General features: G+C 57.9%; 6 protein-coding genes across 6 annotated transcripts; 2 read left to right on the plus strand and 4 right to left on the minus strand.

Annotated features, from left to right (window-relative positions):
- Nucleotides 1–1,069: 1,069 nt before the first annotated feature.
- Nucleotides 1,070–4,030, minus strand: GGTG_13073 (hypothetical protein). Its single transcript, XM_009230975.1, has 3 exons — nucleotides 2,051–4,030; nucleotides 1,791–1,893; nucleotides 1,070–1,694 (listed from the first exon to the last, which is right to left on the minus strand). Exons 1-3 carry the CDS (start codon nucleotides 2,832–2,834, stop codon nucleotides 1,670–1,672), a joined length of 912 nt encoding a protein of 303 aa, XP_009229239.1. The 5' UTR covers nucleotides 2,835–4,030; the 3' UTR covers nucleotides 1,070–1,669.
- Nucleotides 4,031–6,529: 2,499 nt separating this feature from the next.
- On the minus strand, nucleotides 6,530–6,949 carry GGTG_13074 (hypothetical protein; the record flags this gene model as incomplete). Its single annotated transcript, XM_009230976.1, has 2 exons — nucleotides 6,530–6,659; nucleotides 6,921–6,949. 2 exons carry the CDS (start codon nucleotides 6,947–6,949, stop codon nucleotides 6,530–6,532), a joined length of 159 nt encoding a protein of 52 aa, XP_009229240.1.
- Nucleotides 6,950–8,193: 1,244 nt separating this feature from the next.
- GGTG_13075 (dynactin subunit 5) lies at nucleotides 8,194–9,597 on the plus strand. Its single transcript, XM_009230977.1, has 3 exons — nucleotides 8,194–8,336; nucleotides 8,484–8,728; nucleotides 8,801–9,597. The coding sequence occupies exons 1-3, from the start codon at nucleotides 8,298–8,300 to the stop codon at nucleotides 9,117–9,119; spliced, it is 603 nt and encodes a 200-aa protein (XP_009229241.1). The 5' UTR covers nucleotides 8,194–8,297; the 3' UTR covers nucleotides 9,120–9,597.
- A 230-nt stretch (nucleotides 9,598–9,827) lies between these two features.
- On the plus strand, nucleotides 9,828–10,430 carry GGTG_13076 (hypothetical protein; the record flags this gene model as incomplete). Its single annotated transcript, XM_009230978.1, has 1 exon — nucleotides 9,828–10,430. One exon carries the CDS (start codon nucleotides 9,828–9,830, stop codon nucleotides 10,428–10,430), a length of 603 nt encoding a protein of 200 aa, XP_009229242.1.
- Nucleotides 10,431–12,566: 2,136 nt separating this feature from the next.
- GGTG_13077 (hypothetical protein) lies at nucleotides 12,567–13,201 on the minus strand (the record flags this gene model as incomplete). Its single annotated transcript, XM_009230979.1, has 2 exons — nucleotides 12,567–12,858; nucleotides 12,987–13,201. 2 exons carry the CDS (start codon nucleotides 13,199–13,201, stop codon nucleotides 12,567–12,569), a joined length of 507 nt encoding a protein of 168 aa, XP_009229243.1.
- Nucleotides 13,202–13,440: 239 nt separating this feature from the next.
- Nucleotides 13,441–16,404, minus strand: GGTG_13078 (hypothetical protein; the record flags this gene model as incomplete). The annotated part of the gene is made up of 2 exons (XM_009230980.1): nucleotides 13,441–15,542; nucleotides 15,612–16,404. The coding sequence occupies 2 exons, from the start codon at nucleotides 16,402–16,404 to the stop codon at nucleotides 13,441–13,443; spliced, it is 2,895 nt and encodes a 964-aa protein (XP_009229244.1).
- Between the last annotated feature and the right edge of the window lie 66 nt (nucleotides 16,405–16,470).

Below are 16,470 nucleotides of genomic sequence, written 5' to 3' on the forward strand. Positions count from 1 at the left end.
CTTCAAGTCAGCACAATGGGATGAGGAGGATAGCTCTGTCTGCCGTCGACATGCGCAGGGCCCGGCTGCCATGTATATATCGTTTGCACCTTTTTGACTTTGACAAAAGTACGAGGAGGCACTGGAGAGTCGCAGCATAAGTGGCCCCCGGTATTTGCCTCGCCCTCGCCCTCGCTTGCGCTGCAGAAAGGGCTGGTTACCTGCTGCTGTGCAGGCTTGGCTGGCGAGTGCGCAATCATGTGCCGCCGGGCCCGAAAGCCTCACTCACACGCACGTAGCGCATCCTTGAAGAGAGGGTGTGGGTGAGGATTAGAGCAGATCCCAAATTTAGCAGGCCGAGGCCGATTGAGGGGCACGGCGGGATCCAATGGCACGGCACGCTTGTGCGGCATGCAAACATCACAAAATAAACCCAAACATGAGCGGGCTAGAAAGCCGCCGTCAGTTCATGTGCGCCTTGACTCGTGGTTCGCTTCCCCCGTTTCTTTACAGCCGCGCGCGCGCTGCCCCAGCCAAAAAAAAACCCCCCAAGCAGGAATTGACGGTTTGAAACGATCGAACCCCGCGACTGACGCCCCCCTCCTCGGTTCCCTCCTCGGTTCCATTCGGCCAAGCCCGTCGAAGCTGCTGCATGCCCGATTGTCGGGGCGGGTAGTAGGTATGTGGTCATCCGGATCCCAGCGCTTCCGGCGGACTGCGCCCGATTGTGAGTTCGTCACCGCGTGCGCCATTATGGGTACCAGTTTTGTGGGTTGGGCAGTGGACAAAAGGCGAACTGTTTCCCCGACGGCGCGATTGTCGACCCGCCGTCGCAACGAGCCGGACCCCAGGTCCTGCAACTCACTTTCGTTTTTTCCCACCCATTGGGCCGGCTGCAACGTCGTCGAGATGGGCCCCGTTTTGTTTTAGCTCGGGTCGATGGACCAAGCCACAGAGACACGGCCTTCGACGTTCCCCCTTCAATCTTCTTTGCCAAACATCCTCCACCCCGAACACGTCGGCATTCATATCAAATGCCATGCTAGCATGTCAGTTGCCATGTAGCCACTTTCACGTGAGGAAGCGTTGTAAAAGCTTGAATCGGCTTTGTTAATTGTTCATCCGTCTGTCCGGAAAACGCGCCCCACGACACACCAGCCAAATGGCAGGGTGTGATGAAGGGTTCGGCGCGCTTGCTCTAGGTGCTTTGTTTTCGCATCCTAGGGCGGGAAAAGAAAAAGGGTAGAACTGAAGTGGTTGGACTAGTATATACACATCGAAAGGAAAGGGTCTTCCGTCCCTATAACATGGCCAATCCATGTTCTATCCCGCCCAGCAAGCTCAGAGGAGCCACGGTTGGTGTGCTCGTATCTCGCTGCGAGCAAGGAAGGAGAAGCAGACAAGGAAGACAATGTCGTCGTCAAATGGGAGGGAATTCTGGCTCGACACCAGCGCATCACCGCCAAGGCGCCCTGGGTTTGGCCGACAACTTGCGCCGCGCCGTCTCCGGGCTAAAAACAGAAAATGGTTGAAAGGTGCTCAATGGCAGGTGTTGAAAGTGCCGAATGACCGCGGTCCTCGTGAGAATGGGGACCGACAGCACAAAAATGCGAGTTCACCGTGGGCGGGGACGAGAATCAGAAGGGCATGAATGTCACGAAATGAAAAGGAAGATGGGGTTGGAGCCGCCTTAGCGGGTGGGTGTCTGACCAACACTGCAGGAGGAAGAACCAGGTTAGTTACCGCACGCTAGGAGAAGGGCAGATCATCACATGGGCTGCCAAGACGAAGTTTTTGTTGGGGAGACTCACAAGTTGCCGGCAGGGTTGTAGCGGGCGACAACGTAGACGCCGCCCTTGCCGTCGTTGGCAATGCCCAGGCCGACCGTGGTGCTGCTCTTCCAGATCATTTGAGCTGTGCGAGTATGATATTAGCGGTCTGGCCAAAGAGAAGGGGCGCATGGGAGGTGTCACAAGGGCGAATGTCCGGATGTTGCACGAGAATAAAATATCCGGTGTCACCGCATCGACACGAGGAAAGGGAAATTTCCGCGCAAGGGTGGGAAACTCACTGTAGTGGCCGTAGGCGGCAAAGTCACCCTGGCCGACAGGCTGGCCGCCGTACAGGCTGACCTCGGAGGCCCACGAGTCGGCGGCGTTCTTGCAGGGCGTCTTGTCGTGCGACTGCCAGTACAGGTTCTCGCCCTGGTCGCCGCGCTGGCCGCTGGTCGAGTGCTGCAGCGACCCGACCGAGACGAGGTTCTGCGCCCACGACTTGGCGTCGGCGGCCAGGCCCGCGTCCCAGGCCAGAGGCTTCTGGCCCACGGCCGCGCGGGCGGCGTTGTGGGCGTCCAGTGCCTTTTGCTCGTCGCCGCTCAGGCCCGAGGCGGGCGCCGCGGCGGCGGGCGCGGAGACAGGAGCAGGAGCAGGCGTGGGCTCGACCTTAACCTCGGCGGGGGCCGGGGCCGGGGCCTTGACCTGTGGTGCGGCGACGGTAGGCGGGGGAGTGGGCGTTGGCTCGGCGGCCGGCGGAGGCGCCGGGGGCGGGGTGGTCGGCGCCGGCTCAGGGGCGAGCGTGGTCGTGACGATCACAACCTTGTCCTCCACGGGCGGGGGCGGGGCCGGGGCGACGGGCTCCGGGGTGGGCTGGGGAGCGGCAGCCACGACCACAGCCGGGGCGGTGGTGGTGGCGGGCAGGACCGAAGACGAGGTGGTGCAGGGACGCTTGCTCTGGCGGAATCGGCGCCCGCCCTTGTAGTAGGCCTTGCGCTCGCCGGGAGTCGACTCGTTGGGCAGGGCCAGAGCGCTGGAGACCAGCAGAGCCGCCGTGAAGAAAGCCTTGGTGGAGAACTGCATCGTGACGAAAATGGTAAAAAGATATCGGGTATAAGATTTTTTTTCGTGCGGGTCGTTTGTCTAATCGTTCTTTTCGATCTAGTCGGGTGCAGCAAGGACTGTCGAGACACTGGATATCAAGGAGTGACTGATGGCTCGGCGTTGTTGTTCTTGCTGTAAGCTTCGAGCTTGGAAAAGGAGTGGTCCAGCGCTCTGCGCGACTTCGGTTGACAGAACGCCACGAAAAAGGAGTGGACAGGCGGTGATGGCCGAGTGTGCGTGCGGTGAGGGTAGGGAAAGGAAAAGAGGTGATATCGCGGCGCGGAGGGCGGGCGTCTTATACCATGCCCAGGTGAGCGAGGATCAGGAGGATCTCCCCCCTCCATGCGGTACCCGCCCACCCCCTTCTCTGCGGCCCCTGGGGGAGCCCACCACCACACCTCGTGCGTGCGGCCGACTGTGCGGTCGCAGCCAAGGGAGAATGGAGCATGGGGGCACGAGCAGGGTATCCTCCCTCGAGGCCCGCATGCCAGTTCTCTCTACCCCTCAGTTCCAGTTCCCTTCCTTCGTGCGCCGGTAGTTGGCAGGGCGCTAAATTCGCAAGCGACGCAGCCGCTCACTGTGCAGCAGCAATTTTTTCCGACGCAGAGGCCAGTTCGTCCGATCACCAACCATCTGGGCTTGGCCTGAACGGGGAGAGGGACTCGCCCTTGTCCCCTTTGCAGGGGTTTTTATTAAGGCCAAAGGCACAATCCGCCCCACGTTTCACGCAAGAGAAGCTTGAAGACACGGAGCTGGGTGAGGTGAGGGCTGGGCGGACTGGGCTCGGCGTCGTCTGTGTTGGGGAGAGAGAAGCCAAGGCGACGAGCCTTGGGTTAGGAGCTGACTTGTCGCGTGGCCTGGACAGTGCTTTCAATGCTTGGCCCCCGCCGCCTGCGCAGGAGCAACGTCAGATTGCCAGTGCGCCGATGGCCGCGTCGACGATCTTTGCCATGGGCAGAAGGTCGTCCGTCGGATGTGCTTCCAAGATTGCTCAGGCCCAAATTCCCTGGCAGCGTCATCAATCTAACCGCCGCCGATAAACAAGGAGTGGGTCAATTTCCGTTTGTCGTTGCTGCCAGCAGGGAGCTTAACAAAATCACTCATTTTGTTTGTTGGGTGTGCCTTTTTTTCCTCGAGTCGGGGCGTGGTCCCTTGGTGCCTGGCCCTTGCAGCTGTGCAAAAGGAATGGGATGGCAGGATCAAGACATTGGACGGCAAGACCTTTACCCCCTATTTCCATGGCGGTTTCACCATGGAAGCCCGAATGCGACGCGTCTGTCAGGGGCAGCATTGGCAACGGCAAGGGTGTGGGCCCCGCACCTGTGCCGCTGACGTAAAGCGGCCCTGGCGCCGGGCGGATTGGTGGGAAGGAGAAGAAGAAAAAAATAAATGTACGCTTTATTTGGGTTTGGCAATGGCTGACCAAGGATGCACGCATGCCGGTACCTGGAATGGGCCTCCCGGCGTGGAGTTACCGCTTGGCAGGGGTCTCGCCAACTGCCCGCTTCACGCGGCTGACGGGCGAGACGGTCTAAAAAAAAAAAGAAACAGGAAACGCAAAGTGATTAATCTCCTCGCTTGCGCAGCCCGCGATGGCGCAGGGCTAGTGAGACTCGAATCGCATGGGGCAGACTCAGCCTGAGAAAGAAAAAAAAAAGCAGCTAGCAGCTGGAACATATCGATGCCTTCCTCGATCCCCGCTCGATAACCGCCGCGTTTCACCCCCGACACTTCTGGCTGCTCGCCATGGGGTGAATGAGATTGATTTGCACCTTGGGCTAGGAGCGCCCTGGGTTCTGGGGTCATTGTCAGGACATGACGCAGGCAGTTCGATATTGGTCAAAATGAAAGGAAGGCCTTCTCATCGAAAGGACGGCCAGCTCATCACAACCACAAACACTGATGCCGTCCGCCCGGAAACCACAAACATGACCGCGGGATTTCACTGTGCGCCTGGGGTTTGGGTATTTTCCAGCTTTCGCGTACCGTGCTACCGCCAGGATGGAGTGGCTGGATACACACGACGCAGCCTTGGTTTGACCAAACAAGGTGCAACCAGCGCAGCACAACCTTCGGGCTTAATCTCGACACAACCTCGATGCATGGCCATCCCGTCCGGGTGTCCCGAGTTCCCAACGGATGCAACTTGACAGGCGATAGTGTGGTGCGCGCCATGGCCAGAGAACTCCCCAGTCGCTCGCAAGGGCCCAAATCCTCTTGGAAGCCAGTTGCCCTTGGGTGTTCACACCGTCTTCCCCATCCATGCCCCCATACATGCCTAGAATCCCGCACAGTTCGCCCGCCCTGTTGGCCTGGGGCCCGCTGCTTCTGGTTCTGGAACCTGCCAGGTAGGTATCTTGAGTCTCTTCCTTGTTCCCAGCCTACTAGGATCCTCATCCAACTTTGCTCTCCCACGGTATCCTCTTCCCCTCATTTCACCGCCTGGATTCGAGAAACCGGCTCGCGAGGTCCTCGCCTCCCGGATATTACAGCAACCAATTATCTGGGCCCTTGCAGCAACCCTCGGGCCTAGATGCCTTGGCTCGAGCCGCCTTGGTCGGAAGCCCTGGCGCCCAGCCATCCAGTCCGGCTCGCTCTTCGCTCTAATTTTCCGTCATTTCATCGCCCGGCCCGAACGTCATGTTTCCTGCACCGCCGCCGGCCCTTCTCCAAGACAAAAACAGCAAAAAGAAGACGGCCAAAGGACGATGCGTTCAGCCTTGACCACTCTCGCTTTGCTCGACAGATAACCGTTCCGGGGCTGAGTGAGGCGCCTTGATGTGTACGTGCGTTCTCATGGAGCTCGGCCTCTTCTTTGGATCTCGATAGATCGTCCATGATTATCGTCCACCTTGGCCTCCATGTGTTTTTTTTTTGTCCCGCCGATCGCCCTGCCCAACTTTGATGTGCAGTGGCCCAAGCACAACAGGGCGTGGTAAGTCGGACGGGCTTCTAGAAACGCAAATACCGCACAAAGTAGCGCACGACTTCTTATTTTTCTTTAGGGTCTAGGTCATCCAACCGATCCTCGTATTTCATGCGCCGATGTTGCCGCGGCATGCCCGCTACTCAAGCCACCACAAGGCGGACGCCCGCGATACAGAAAAGGCAACGTGTGCAGCTGTGCATGCAACTAACATGGAGCCGTCCACCACCAGCCCCTTCGCCAGCTCGCTGCTCTGCTGCGTCGGCGCTTTTTTGTGGGCTACCTTTTGGAGACCTTTCCTTTTAGGGCTGTTTGCGCGTCCGAATGCGTTTGCGAAGCGAAGAAGCCTTGCATACGATCTCGAGTGTTCTAGCGCGGTTGCCCGGCTTGGACAGTCGGCCTGCATGTAGATCCGCGATTCTAGCTGTTTGTGTAAGGTGCCGTATTTGCTGGTATCTTCCAACACTTTACAAACAAGTGCTACTCTGGATTGGTCGCGGCGCGCGCTCTACTCGGCTAGGTTCCGGACCACGTCGGAAGCTGTATCCGTCTAACGGTGTCTGTTTTGGATCAAGTTCAGCGCAGGCAAGCCCTGATGCTGAACGCCCTCGCGACTGCGCATCGTCCATACTCGACTACCCTTACATGTTTTCTGTGCGGTGGGCGAGTTTGGTTCGCGAGTAGAACATCACAGCAAACGCTGAAGAGGAAACGTCAGAGCTGACACGGCGGTAGCGTCTTGCTAGGCTTATCCTTTTGTCATGGTATATCTCCTACGTGCCTGGACCCAACCGCGCTCCTTACGTCGCCACACTCGCAGACATTTCGCCCCGGTAGTGATGTGTCGAGTCTTTTGGTAGACACGCCTGATACCAGGACTAGAATAGTAATTGGTGATGTTTAGCGTACGAGAATATATGCCTCGATATGTATGTCAACGCCTAAAATGATATCGACTTGGCCCAGATCTTGCCCAGCAACAAGACTATCCCTTCGCCCCCTGATGCCAGCGTTCAAGAGATTCTGTCCCGAAGGTCGACTTCAATATACTCTTTTCCCGTTACTCGCAATCGCCGATCCCTCCGAATGTCCGCTTGCGATACGCGGTGATCCTTACTACCAGGCCATCCACAACATACCCTGCCAGCAATAGCCAGTAGCCGGGCATATTGATGTATGCTAGTTCAAACATTTACACAGCTTACGCCGCCCATCGGAGCGAAGGCGCGATCTGGTGACCCGAGTCCCCTCCGACACCGAGTCTCGGAAAACGGCCCCCGTCCGGCGACGGCCTCTGCTCGGCACCGCAAGGTCACCTGAAATTCCTGCCGTGTGCAGGTCCGACAAAGACAACATGAGTCCGCCGTGTGTATCCCTTGGGACGGCGTTGGCGGCCTTGGGTAGCGGTGTTCCGCCCGAAAGGTCGAAACAAGTCCAAACGCGTCCCGGCGCGTCGCCACGAGCACTTTGCAATATGGCGATACGTGTGCATATTTCGACTCGTCAGCTCACCTCGAAGGCCGTGCACATGTGGTTGTTGGGCGCTAGTGAGAGGAGAGGTAGGGGTCGCTGTTACATGATGCGACCACAGCACCGGCGTCGTCGCTCGCGCCGCAAAACCCCGTCGATGGGATGATTCTCTCGTGCCGAAAAGGCGATAGAGATAGTAACCCGATGGCAAAAGGGCCTGGTTGTGCCGGGCGGCCTAGGGCCTGAAAGAGACCCCGGGGAGTTTTCGCTTTTTGCGCTTCGGATGAGCATTTTCGCCCCGTCTTTTTTGGCCCTATCGAATTTCACGGGCTTTCTGGACTAGTTCATATTCGTTGTTGGTGACCTCGAGCCTTGGGTGCCAATCTCGCTACGAAATGCCGTAGTTGTTTCCTTCAGGAATAATTTCCCTGCTCACATCACGAGATGTTCGCGCCTAAGATCACGTGCAGACATGGTTCCCCAACAACCTAGATTGCCTGGCAGCCCGTTGACAATTTTCGAGGCCAGATAGAGCGCGACGCCGACAGGAGGTTGGTAGAACGTCACTCACGGCGTGTGGCGTCGTAAGGGCGCAGTCAAGCATTGGCAATGACGGCACGGGAAAGAAGACTTGTCGAGTCACAAACTGGCCTGCTGGAGGCTGGCGCTCCCAGCCACTTGGCAGCCTGCCCGGCCCGGCCCGCGGTTCTGCATGACCGTTGGAAGCGGTTGCGGGCCGGACGTCTTGCGGTTAACCAACGCGTGTTTTTATAGTTTTTATCGCCGAGACGACCCGAAAGCCTTTTCCGTCTGGTCATAGAAGGCGGGAGGCTTGGGGGTGGGCCCACCAGGCCTCATCGTTTAGTTGCATAGCGGGCCCACAGCCACACCTGCGGCGCATGTGACGTCGCGCAGCTTTCGCGCCAATTCCAACCTCAGCGACGAACCGAGCCGCCATCGCTGCCACGCTGACCCAAGCAGCACAGGCCTCCACAACAACAAATTCCCCCTAGCTGTGGGCTGCCGAGGCCGGCAAAAACAGCAGCATGTCTCGGAGACCACCCAAAGGAGAATACATCGAGACGGTATGAAATCCTTCCCGCGTATCTCCAGGACCGACGCCGTTTGGCAGGCACCTTGCCCACCGCCGTCTTTGGGCGCCCCACCGAGCTAGGCAAGGCTCCTTACAGGCTCCCCACGCCGCAGACACTAACACGGTCCCAACCCATCAGGACTCGGGCAACAAGGTGTCGCGCAAAGCCATCCTCGTGGGCACGCAGAACATCATGCTCGGCGGCAAGACTGTCATCCAGCCAGAGGTCATGATCAGGGGCGACCTGTCGCGCACCGCTCCGTCGTCCTCGTCCTCGTCCTCGTCCTCTGCCTCTCCGACCAGCAACACCGCCGTCACTGTTGGCCGCTACTCATTCCTGAGCCGGGGTGTCTTCTTGCGACCGCCTGGCCGTATCTATAAAGGGTTTGCTCATCTCCGATTCACTCTGTTGTTTCTACATATCCAGTTGCGACTGACCACCCCCACCCCACACAGGGACTTTACGTACATGCCTCTGCGCATGGGAGACCACGTATTTGTGGGCGAAAGGAGTGTCGTCCGGGCCGCCACCATCGGGAGCCATGTGCACATCGGCCATAACGTCGTCGTTGGCGAGTTCGCCATCATTAAGGACTACGTTCGCATCCTAGACGGCACTGTCGTCCCTGCCAACACCGTCATCCCTAGCTTCAGCATTGTCGCCGGCCAGCCGTCGAGGATCATCGGCGAGGTGCCCGAGGGAGACCATGAGGCCTTTGAGCTTAGAGAGCTCTATCGGACAGTCGGCAACAACCCACAGCCGGCTGCTGTCTGACCCGCCTTTGCGGCGTCACGTGTCTTCCATGCATGCGCCCAACACGGACCTGACTGGATTAGACTTTATGGATTTCTGGGAGCTCGCCGGTCTGAGGGGGAGTCAGGCTCGGCGAAGGGGCCTCGGCAGAGTATCTCAACGCCCATCTCGGAGCTCCGGGGGCGGCCTCCTGAGCCTTGTAAAGTTTCCTTGTTCCGTCACTTCCCGGCCCGGCCTGTGCTCTGACAGCACGGGCTATCCGTTGGTCATAGCAGCCAACGGATACAGACGTCATCACAGAGAATAGGAGGTTGGGAAATCTTGTTTCGAGCCACGTTGTTGGCTTAGCCAAATTCTGAGACGATGGAACCGGCAAAAATGAAAGTCTTAGCACTAGGTTCGATGCTGTTAGAGTCTAAAAGGGCAAAATGGTAGGTAGTTTGTTGAACAACTAGTTCACCAACCACTACCAAAACTTTATACCAACCACTCTCAACAACTCGTTCTGAACATCTGTCCTTTTAGCAACCAAAGTATAGGCTCCACAGGGGTGGTTTTTGGGAGCGCACCCCCCTGCTGGACTGCACCTTCGAGCATATTAACCCCCCTACTTTCCCGCTCTGGAACCTGGAATTCGGTTCCCTTCTGAAACAGAACATACCACTTTCTGACAGACCGTCTTGCTGAAGAAATCTCTACCTGCTCAAGAACTACCACAAAGCAGCCAGCATGCACCGTCGTGAAGACTCAGACACTGTGATGGAGGATGCCTACCCAAGGCCCCCCTCCATCACATGGGGCCCTACCATCTCCTGGGAGGCTGAGGTCGACTTGCTGTGCTACGCGATCGAGGATCTGAGCATCGACGATGCTCCTGTCAAGATCCCTGCGCGTCTGCCTACGCCTGAGCCGACGGTGGTCGTCGCGCGCGCGGTCATTCCTGATGTCAAGGTTCCCGTGGTTCAGCCAGGAGAGAGTGATCCCACAGTCGCTTCGGCTGACGAGGGAATCCTCGACTGGTTGGGCTGCGAGAACGCCTTCGACAGAGGAAGGATTGATCTCGGGCTCGGCGATCCCCGTTTTCTCAAGTGTGGGCGGGAGTACAGGAAGTCCGTCAAGGGCGTCGTCTGTGCGCAGCCCCGAGAGCGTGTGGCACAGCCGGTCGTCCCCAGTCGCCCAGGCAGAGTGATGGGTGGCAAGTCGGCCGTCGACCCATTCGTGGCATTCATGCTCGATGGGATCGACGTCGACGGCAAGGCTGCAAAGAAAAAGAACAAGCAAAAGCCCAAGAACCTCACAGAGGCCTTGCTGTATCCCTACTCTCTCTACTAAGGGATGGCAGCGGTGATTCCCTGGCCGGGTGACCCGCAGGCGCTCTGCCAATAGACAAGGCATCGCCGACCACAGGCACGTTGTCGCTATCTCAAAGCACACTGCCGCCAGAACAAGATCCTATAGAACAAAGGAAGCCGTGAACCAGACGTGCTCTCCCTACCGCAACACAGTCTCTCTCTCTCCTGCAAGGAACTGCGTAACCAAGCACGTTCGGGAGACGTCTTCTGCAAAGAGCGCCTCAGGGTCCTGCTCGGAAGACTGCCGGTGAAGCCGTGAAGCCTGACAAGCTGGCAAGCCGCGCAACCACTGGAGTCCGTCTGCCCTCACGGGTGACGCTCCCTTTGCCTGTCCGTACTCTCAAGCGGCTGGCATCGTATCCGACCAAGAGTCTCTCTCTCCACTCATCAAAGTCCTCGGACCGAAAGGTTCGCAGGCAGACTCAATCACTGGTCTAGCGAGGTGTCCTGATCCTCGTGAAGCAATCTCTACAAAGAAGCTCAGGACGGGGCGCGCATGAAGCCTCGTGAACAAAGAAATCCTACGTCTCCTGCGGAGGGCGCTAGGTCGGCATAACAGAAGTCACAACTGTTGCGGGTGCCGTGAACCATCATCTGCCTCTCCACAAACAAAAGAGCAAACCAGAACAGACTCGCCGCAGACTACACCAGCTGCCGCATCTCCACTGCCAGTGTGCGGAGGCTTGCCACCTCTCGACCGCTGATGAACAGCAAACAACCCTCACTCTCTCTATCCCAGCTGCGAGCAGACTAGCCATCCCTCAAAGCTGAAGGCGCGGAGGCTCGTCACCTCTCGACGCATCACCACTACCAGTGCGCGGAGACTAGCCATCTCTCGACCGCTGATGAACCCCAGCATAGCAGAGCCTAGCCACCTCTTGCCGCGCTGATGCCAGCAACAGAAGCGGGGATGGGTGACGCCTCTCTCGCTTCGCTGATGACTACAAAAAAAACCCTCTCTCTCTCTCACATACACACACACACACTCTCACTCACTCTTCATGGCAGGGTTTGTATGAACGGAGGAATTTTCTGTTTTTGCTGTTGTGTTTCCGTTTCCTTGCAGCGAGAAAAAAGGGCAATACCCACCAAAAAAATCTTTTGTTTTGTTGTCGTCGTTGTCATTTCCTTGCAAAAAAAAGGGCAATACCCACCAAAAAATCTCCTTTTTGCTGTTGTGTTTGCGTTTCCTTGCAGCGAGAAAAAAAAGGGCAATACCCACCAAAAAAATCTCCTTTTTGTCGCCGTTGTCGTTTCCTTGCAAAAAAAAAAAAACCATGGGCAATACCCATCAAAAAAATCATTTGTTTTGTTGTTATCGTTGTCATTTCCTTGCAAAAAAAAACCCCCAAAAAAACATGGGCAATACCCACCAAAAAAAAACCTCCTTTCTGTTGTTGTCGCTTTTGCTCCTTCTTTTCGTTGTTTTTGTCGGTGTTGATTCACGTCTTCATCTCTCTCGTTTTCCTGACTCCCCCCAAGAAAGAATGGGGCAGCCTCAAGAGGTTTGACGTGGGTCTTTCATCAGTTGCGCCCTTCCTAAAGAAGAATGGGGTAGCCTCAAGAGGTTTGCTGTGGCCAACGCTGTTGCATCTAGTTTTCATTTTCTGCTGTCGTCTCTACTCTCCTGTACTGCTGCCATGCTTTGTCATAGCGTGATTCCCAAAGAAGAATGGGGCAAGTCGGCGTCACAATACACACGTGTCGTGCCGAACCATCTCTGTGTTCCTTTATGCCGTGACTTGTATGCAAGGTGTGATGTGATGGGATGTTTTTCCTGGTACCACATCCAGCTGAGCCGATCGGCCAGCCCTACCCACATCGTCAAGTAGGTACCTAGATAGGCGGCTGACTGCACACTACGCTCACATGGCACGAGTAGCGCTACAGAGTTGACCTACTAGCCATGTTGGCAGAGATATGACCCGAGAGAAGTGAAAGGAGAAGCACGCTCAGTGCACAGATACGGCCACCAACTCGGCAGAATCGTGTAATCCGCCCAATTGACCGTTGCGTCCTTGAACACCTTGATGGGCCCCTCTACCCCGTGCGGTCCGACACTCTAGACCCCTCGCTCGGCCAGGCCTGCCTAGTGGTCTAGCACGGGCCGACGCCCTCACTGTAGACGCCTGGCGGCACGCGGGTACGCTGCCGGCACCTTGCCCCCGTCGTCCCAGCGGCCGCGGGACGAATGAGCGCCAGCCCGAAACGTCGACCTGCGGGGCGCCTGGCGCGCTGGGGAAGATGTATACTGGGGCGAGGTGCCGTTCTCTACCGTGACGTCCCATTTGGTGAAGTGCCGGGGCAGGTGAGTGTAAGGCTGAGCGGCGGCAAAAGCGGCGGCGGACGCGGGTGGGGGGCAGGGAGAGTCCTGGTGCGATGTGGTTGGATGTGGTGGGGACGGCGTGCTATGCCCAGGAAGGCACGCGCGAAGGACGGGGGGGCCTGGGCTGCGGGTGCTCATCCACCGGAAACGCGTAGTCGGCAATGTCATCTGGGTGGGAAAAAGAATGTGGCGAGGGTGCGCTGGTGGCACAGCATGCCGCCGCCCCACACAGCCTCGCAGGAGTCCATGTGGGTGTCGTACAGGCGCACGATGGTGTCGTCGGGCTCATCCAAGATCTCGAACGCCGAGCCGTCCAAGAGACCGCCCTCGTCCGGGTGTGCCATGCCATTTACAAAGTAGAAGAGCGGGGCATGCGGACTGCGTGTGGCAGCGAGGAGGTCTGTCCGCGGCGGATTGTTGGGCATGACGAGCTGGTCGTCCCAGCGACTACCGGAAAAGGATCAACGCGTGGTGCCAACTCTCGACTCCAGGTAGAAAGCACCACCAAATGGGGCCCGGCAGCCCAGTTAGGTATTGGTTGGCTGGGACCGCAGGCAGCCGAGCACTGCACACCTCTGTCTCAGAAGCCAAGGGCATCTATAGTAGCCATCATGGGCATGACCAAATGGCCAACATAGGACCCGCGGGCCGGCCCGGCGCCGAATCAGACCAGTTCAATCCTCTCCGTCTCCTGTGCGGCAAAGATGCTCAACCCTCCCATTGCGGCCCTCGAGAAGAAGTTCCCCACGCGCCAGTACTTGCCAGGCTGGTCTGGGACGGGGCAAAGGACGATGCCCCAGCAGTCCCTGCCTTGGTTGGGATTCGCGCAAACCCTCGTGGCCGCAGCCCAGTCGAGCTCGCCGTCTTCAAAATGGGTTGCAAACTCATGTGCGTCCTGGCCCACAGGCCAGAGCCCGCAATGGCTCACCCAGACGTCGGGGCTCTCAGGCATGTCCTGGTATGTTCTGCCTTTGCTCTCCAAGGGAGGCTCGCTTTCTTGGACCGGGTGCTCTTCAGGGCGGGATTCCCCGGGTTCCGTCCAGTGGACAGTCTCTTCGTCCGGAACATTGGTGCAGTTGCTTGAAATGACCATGAGACGCAACCCATTCTCGATTTCTAGGTCGGAATTGCACAGAACCAATTTGCTGTACGCAGCCTCGGAAAGATGCTCAGCCTGGTCGCTGCCCTCGCCACCCTCGCCATCCTCTTCCATCCCGTTGCTGCCGTCGCGGGGGATGGAAGAGGGTTGCGCAACAGGCCATTGCCAATCGGCGTTGATATGAACGTAGCGACCGTCACCAAACCCTCGGAATAAAGTTCCTGAATGCCGGAGGAGCCTCGAAAGGGACACGGATCGATAAATTATTGGAGGTAAAGGTGTTAACCTGCCCATTAGGACTAGAGAACTGCCCACGGACACTCGCCCGAATGGGTTGCCGCCGCCGGCAGCGACGTGTGCCTCGACGAGCTCGAACTCTGGGCGGAGGTGTGCGCGGGGACCTCGGGGCCTGCTATAACTCGTAAAACCCAGCCCCCACAGCTCGGATCTGCGGCGAGACGCCCAGCTCCAAGACGGCGCAGATGCGCACAGGGAAGTGCCCTTGCCGCTGGCCAGCTCATCCAACAAACCGGACAGGCTCGGCTGGAAAAACGGAGGTCTAGCAGAGGTCCATAAAAGACCGGCGTGCAGGTCGCTCTGCCAAAGGCCGGCGAGGTATCTGTCGCCCAAAACGGCCTCGAAGCTGCTTGCCAGGCCGGAAAGCGCAGGAAGGACATCTTCTTTGTCGGTGAGCTTGCGCAGGCGTTCCGTAAAGGCCGTGACGATACTGTTCCACAGGGCAAAAACCATTTGGCGGTTGCCAGACAGTGTTCGGTCGTCAAGGTGAGGGAGATAAAACGGGCTTGTCTCGGGCTCATGTGCCTTGATCTGTCCTGAGGTGCCGTTCTCGCAAAAGATCATGTCCCCGAGCTGGGAGTAAAGCATCCCCACGCCAAAAATGACCTTTCGCTGCGATAGGGCCATCTCCTGAAACACCCACGCCCTCGAGAACCACTGGCAAAACTCCAAGTCCTCTTTTAGTAGTGAAGTGGTGCAAGTGGCGACACTGCCGCTCCGAAGTCGCGCGGGATCGACTGCTCTCAAGTCGATATGCAGGCGGCCAGACGGGTCCAGCGGGGATCGGTACGGCAAAGGCCCTGTGACGGACCAGCGCTCTTCAGGGCTGAGAAAGCCAGACTGACACGAGCGCGATCCCGCGGCACAGATTGTGACCCATGCATTCTGGAACACGCGGCCCATATCGCCACTTTGCTCCTCCCAGTCGGCCTGGTCGCCCTGTACAATGCAGAGTGCATCAATCCACAGGTATCGTATTTTAAGCCAGCGGCAGACACGGACTGCATCCAGCATTACTGGTGACATGGCGTCGAGACCTTTGCCGTCCAGATGATGCTTTAGGCTTTCTGCCGTTGTTTTGAGCTGCTTTGAAGCGTCCTGGGGGCCCCAGCAGTAACTGAGGGCGGCATACGCCATTATGTCTTGTCTGCTCGCCTGGTCGAGAGCAGCAGTTTCGACGAGAATTGGCGAGCAAGTGTCGTCGGGGCCAAGATCCAGCAACCTCTTGGGAAGATAGGAGCCCGCGGCGCGGCATGTTGAAGGTGGCGTACCAATCGTATTTTTCAAAAACTCCAGCTGCGATTCGACCAGTTTACTTGCTGGTGCCCCGGGGAGAACCCCCATCTGCGCCAATTCGGATAGTTCCTTGTCTGGGTGTTTGGAAAAGGGTTAATGCTGCATTTCGCACGAAGCCCCTTCCTTCTGTGAGAACACCTTACCGCCAGTACTGGGACTCGCCTGTGGACGGAATGCACAGGCCACTCGAGCGTTGCCGGCTCCCAGAACATTGCACAAGGGGGGGTTCTTGGCATCTGGGCGCCAAACACCTTTGGCATCGGCCATTCCCTTGCACAGCACCCGCACAGCAGCAAAGTATCTGCCCTCATTCTGGTTGTGGCTAACCCTTGGCTGATCGGTCCCAAAGGACCGGTGGGTTGAGAGGTGGTGGGCAACCCAGACCTGCACACGGGTCGGCTTGTTTGGGTGCCAGAGTTGCTCGGTCCAGTCCTTGCCGTATTCATTGATTGCCTCGCAGAGGAAGACACAGAATGAGCAACCACGTTCGTATTTAAATTCGAAGGTGGGCCAATCGGTGACAGCGACGAGATGGTAGTAGATGCCGCCATCACTGTTTTTATAAGTCGGCTCGGCGGCGCCGCCGCCAGGAGCAAGCCCCCTCAAGCCGCGGTCAAAGGCCCAGGTGCAGTAACGACAGAAGGTAGCGCCGGTGGCGTCCTGGGCTGGGTTTGGTGAGGGGCTTTCGGTTGGGCCTTTGGCAGCGCTGAACAGGAGCCCCTTGAGGCGCATGACCAGGTACGGCAGCCTCGCAAACAGCCGCTGTATCGAGCGCACCCCTTGCATGTCTGGCAGAAGGGACATGCCGTCTCCAAACTCGGTAAAGAGGCCTCCCGTGGGCTCTGCGTCGTCGAAGCATGCTATCGACGCCAGTGCCTCGAGAGTTTCGGTCGTTACGATGGCCTCGTCGTAGTTGTAGTCGTCTCCGGTCTCCATCTTCTGCGCCAAGAGTTCCCCACCCTCTGCCAGGGTCTCTATTTTGTTGAACTTCCATGGCCAATT

The sequence above is a fragment of the Gaeumannomyces tritici genome (genome assembly GCF_000145635.1).
Source record: "Gaeumannomyces tritici R3-111a-1 unplaced genomic scaffold supercont2.10, whole genome shotgun sequence".
Lineage (NCBI taxonomy): Eukaryota > Fungi > Ascomycota > Sordariomycetes > Magnaporthales > Magnaporthaceae > Gaeumannomyces > Gaeumannomyces tritici.

Excerpts from the sequence above, each read along its gene's own strand:
- GGTG_13075 (XM_009230977.1), top strand. The coding sequence starts at position 8,298 with ATGTCTCGGAGACCACCCAAAGGAGAATACATCGAGACG. Across the intron at positions 8,337-8,483 it reads AAGGAGAATACATCGAGACG|GACTCGGGCAACAAGGTGTC; the intron begins GTATGAAATCCT and ends CCAACCCATCAG. Across the intron at positions 8,729-8,800 it reads CCTGGCCGTATCTATAAAGG|GGACTTTACGTACATGCCTC; the intron begins GTTTGCTCATCT and ends CACCCCACACAG.
- GGTG_13073 (XM_009230975.1), bottom strand. The coding sequence starts at position 2,834 with ATGCAGTTCTCCACCAAGGCTTTCTTCACGGCGGCTCTGCTGGTCTCC. Across the intron at positions 1,894-2,050 it reads TGCCGCCTACGGCCACTACA|CTCAAATGATCTGGAAGAGC; the intron begins GTGAGTTTCCCA and ends ATACTCGCACAG. Across the intron at positions 1,695-1,790 it reads TACAACCCTGCCGGCAACTT|TGTTGGTCAGACACCCACCC; the intron begins GTGAGTCTCCCC and ends TTCCTCCTGCAG.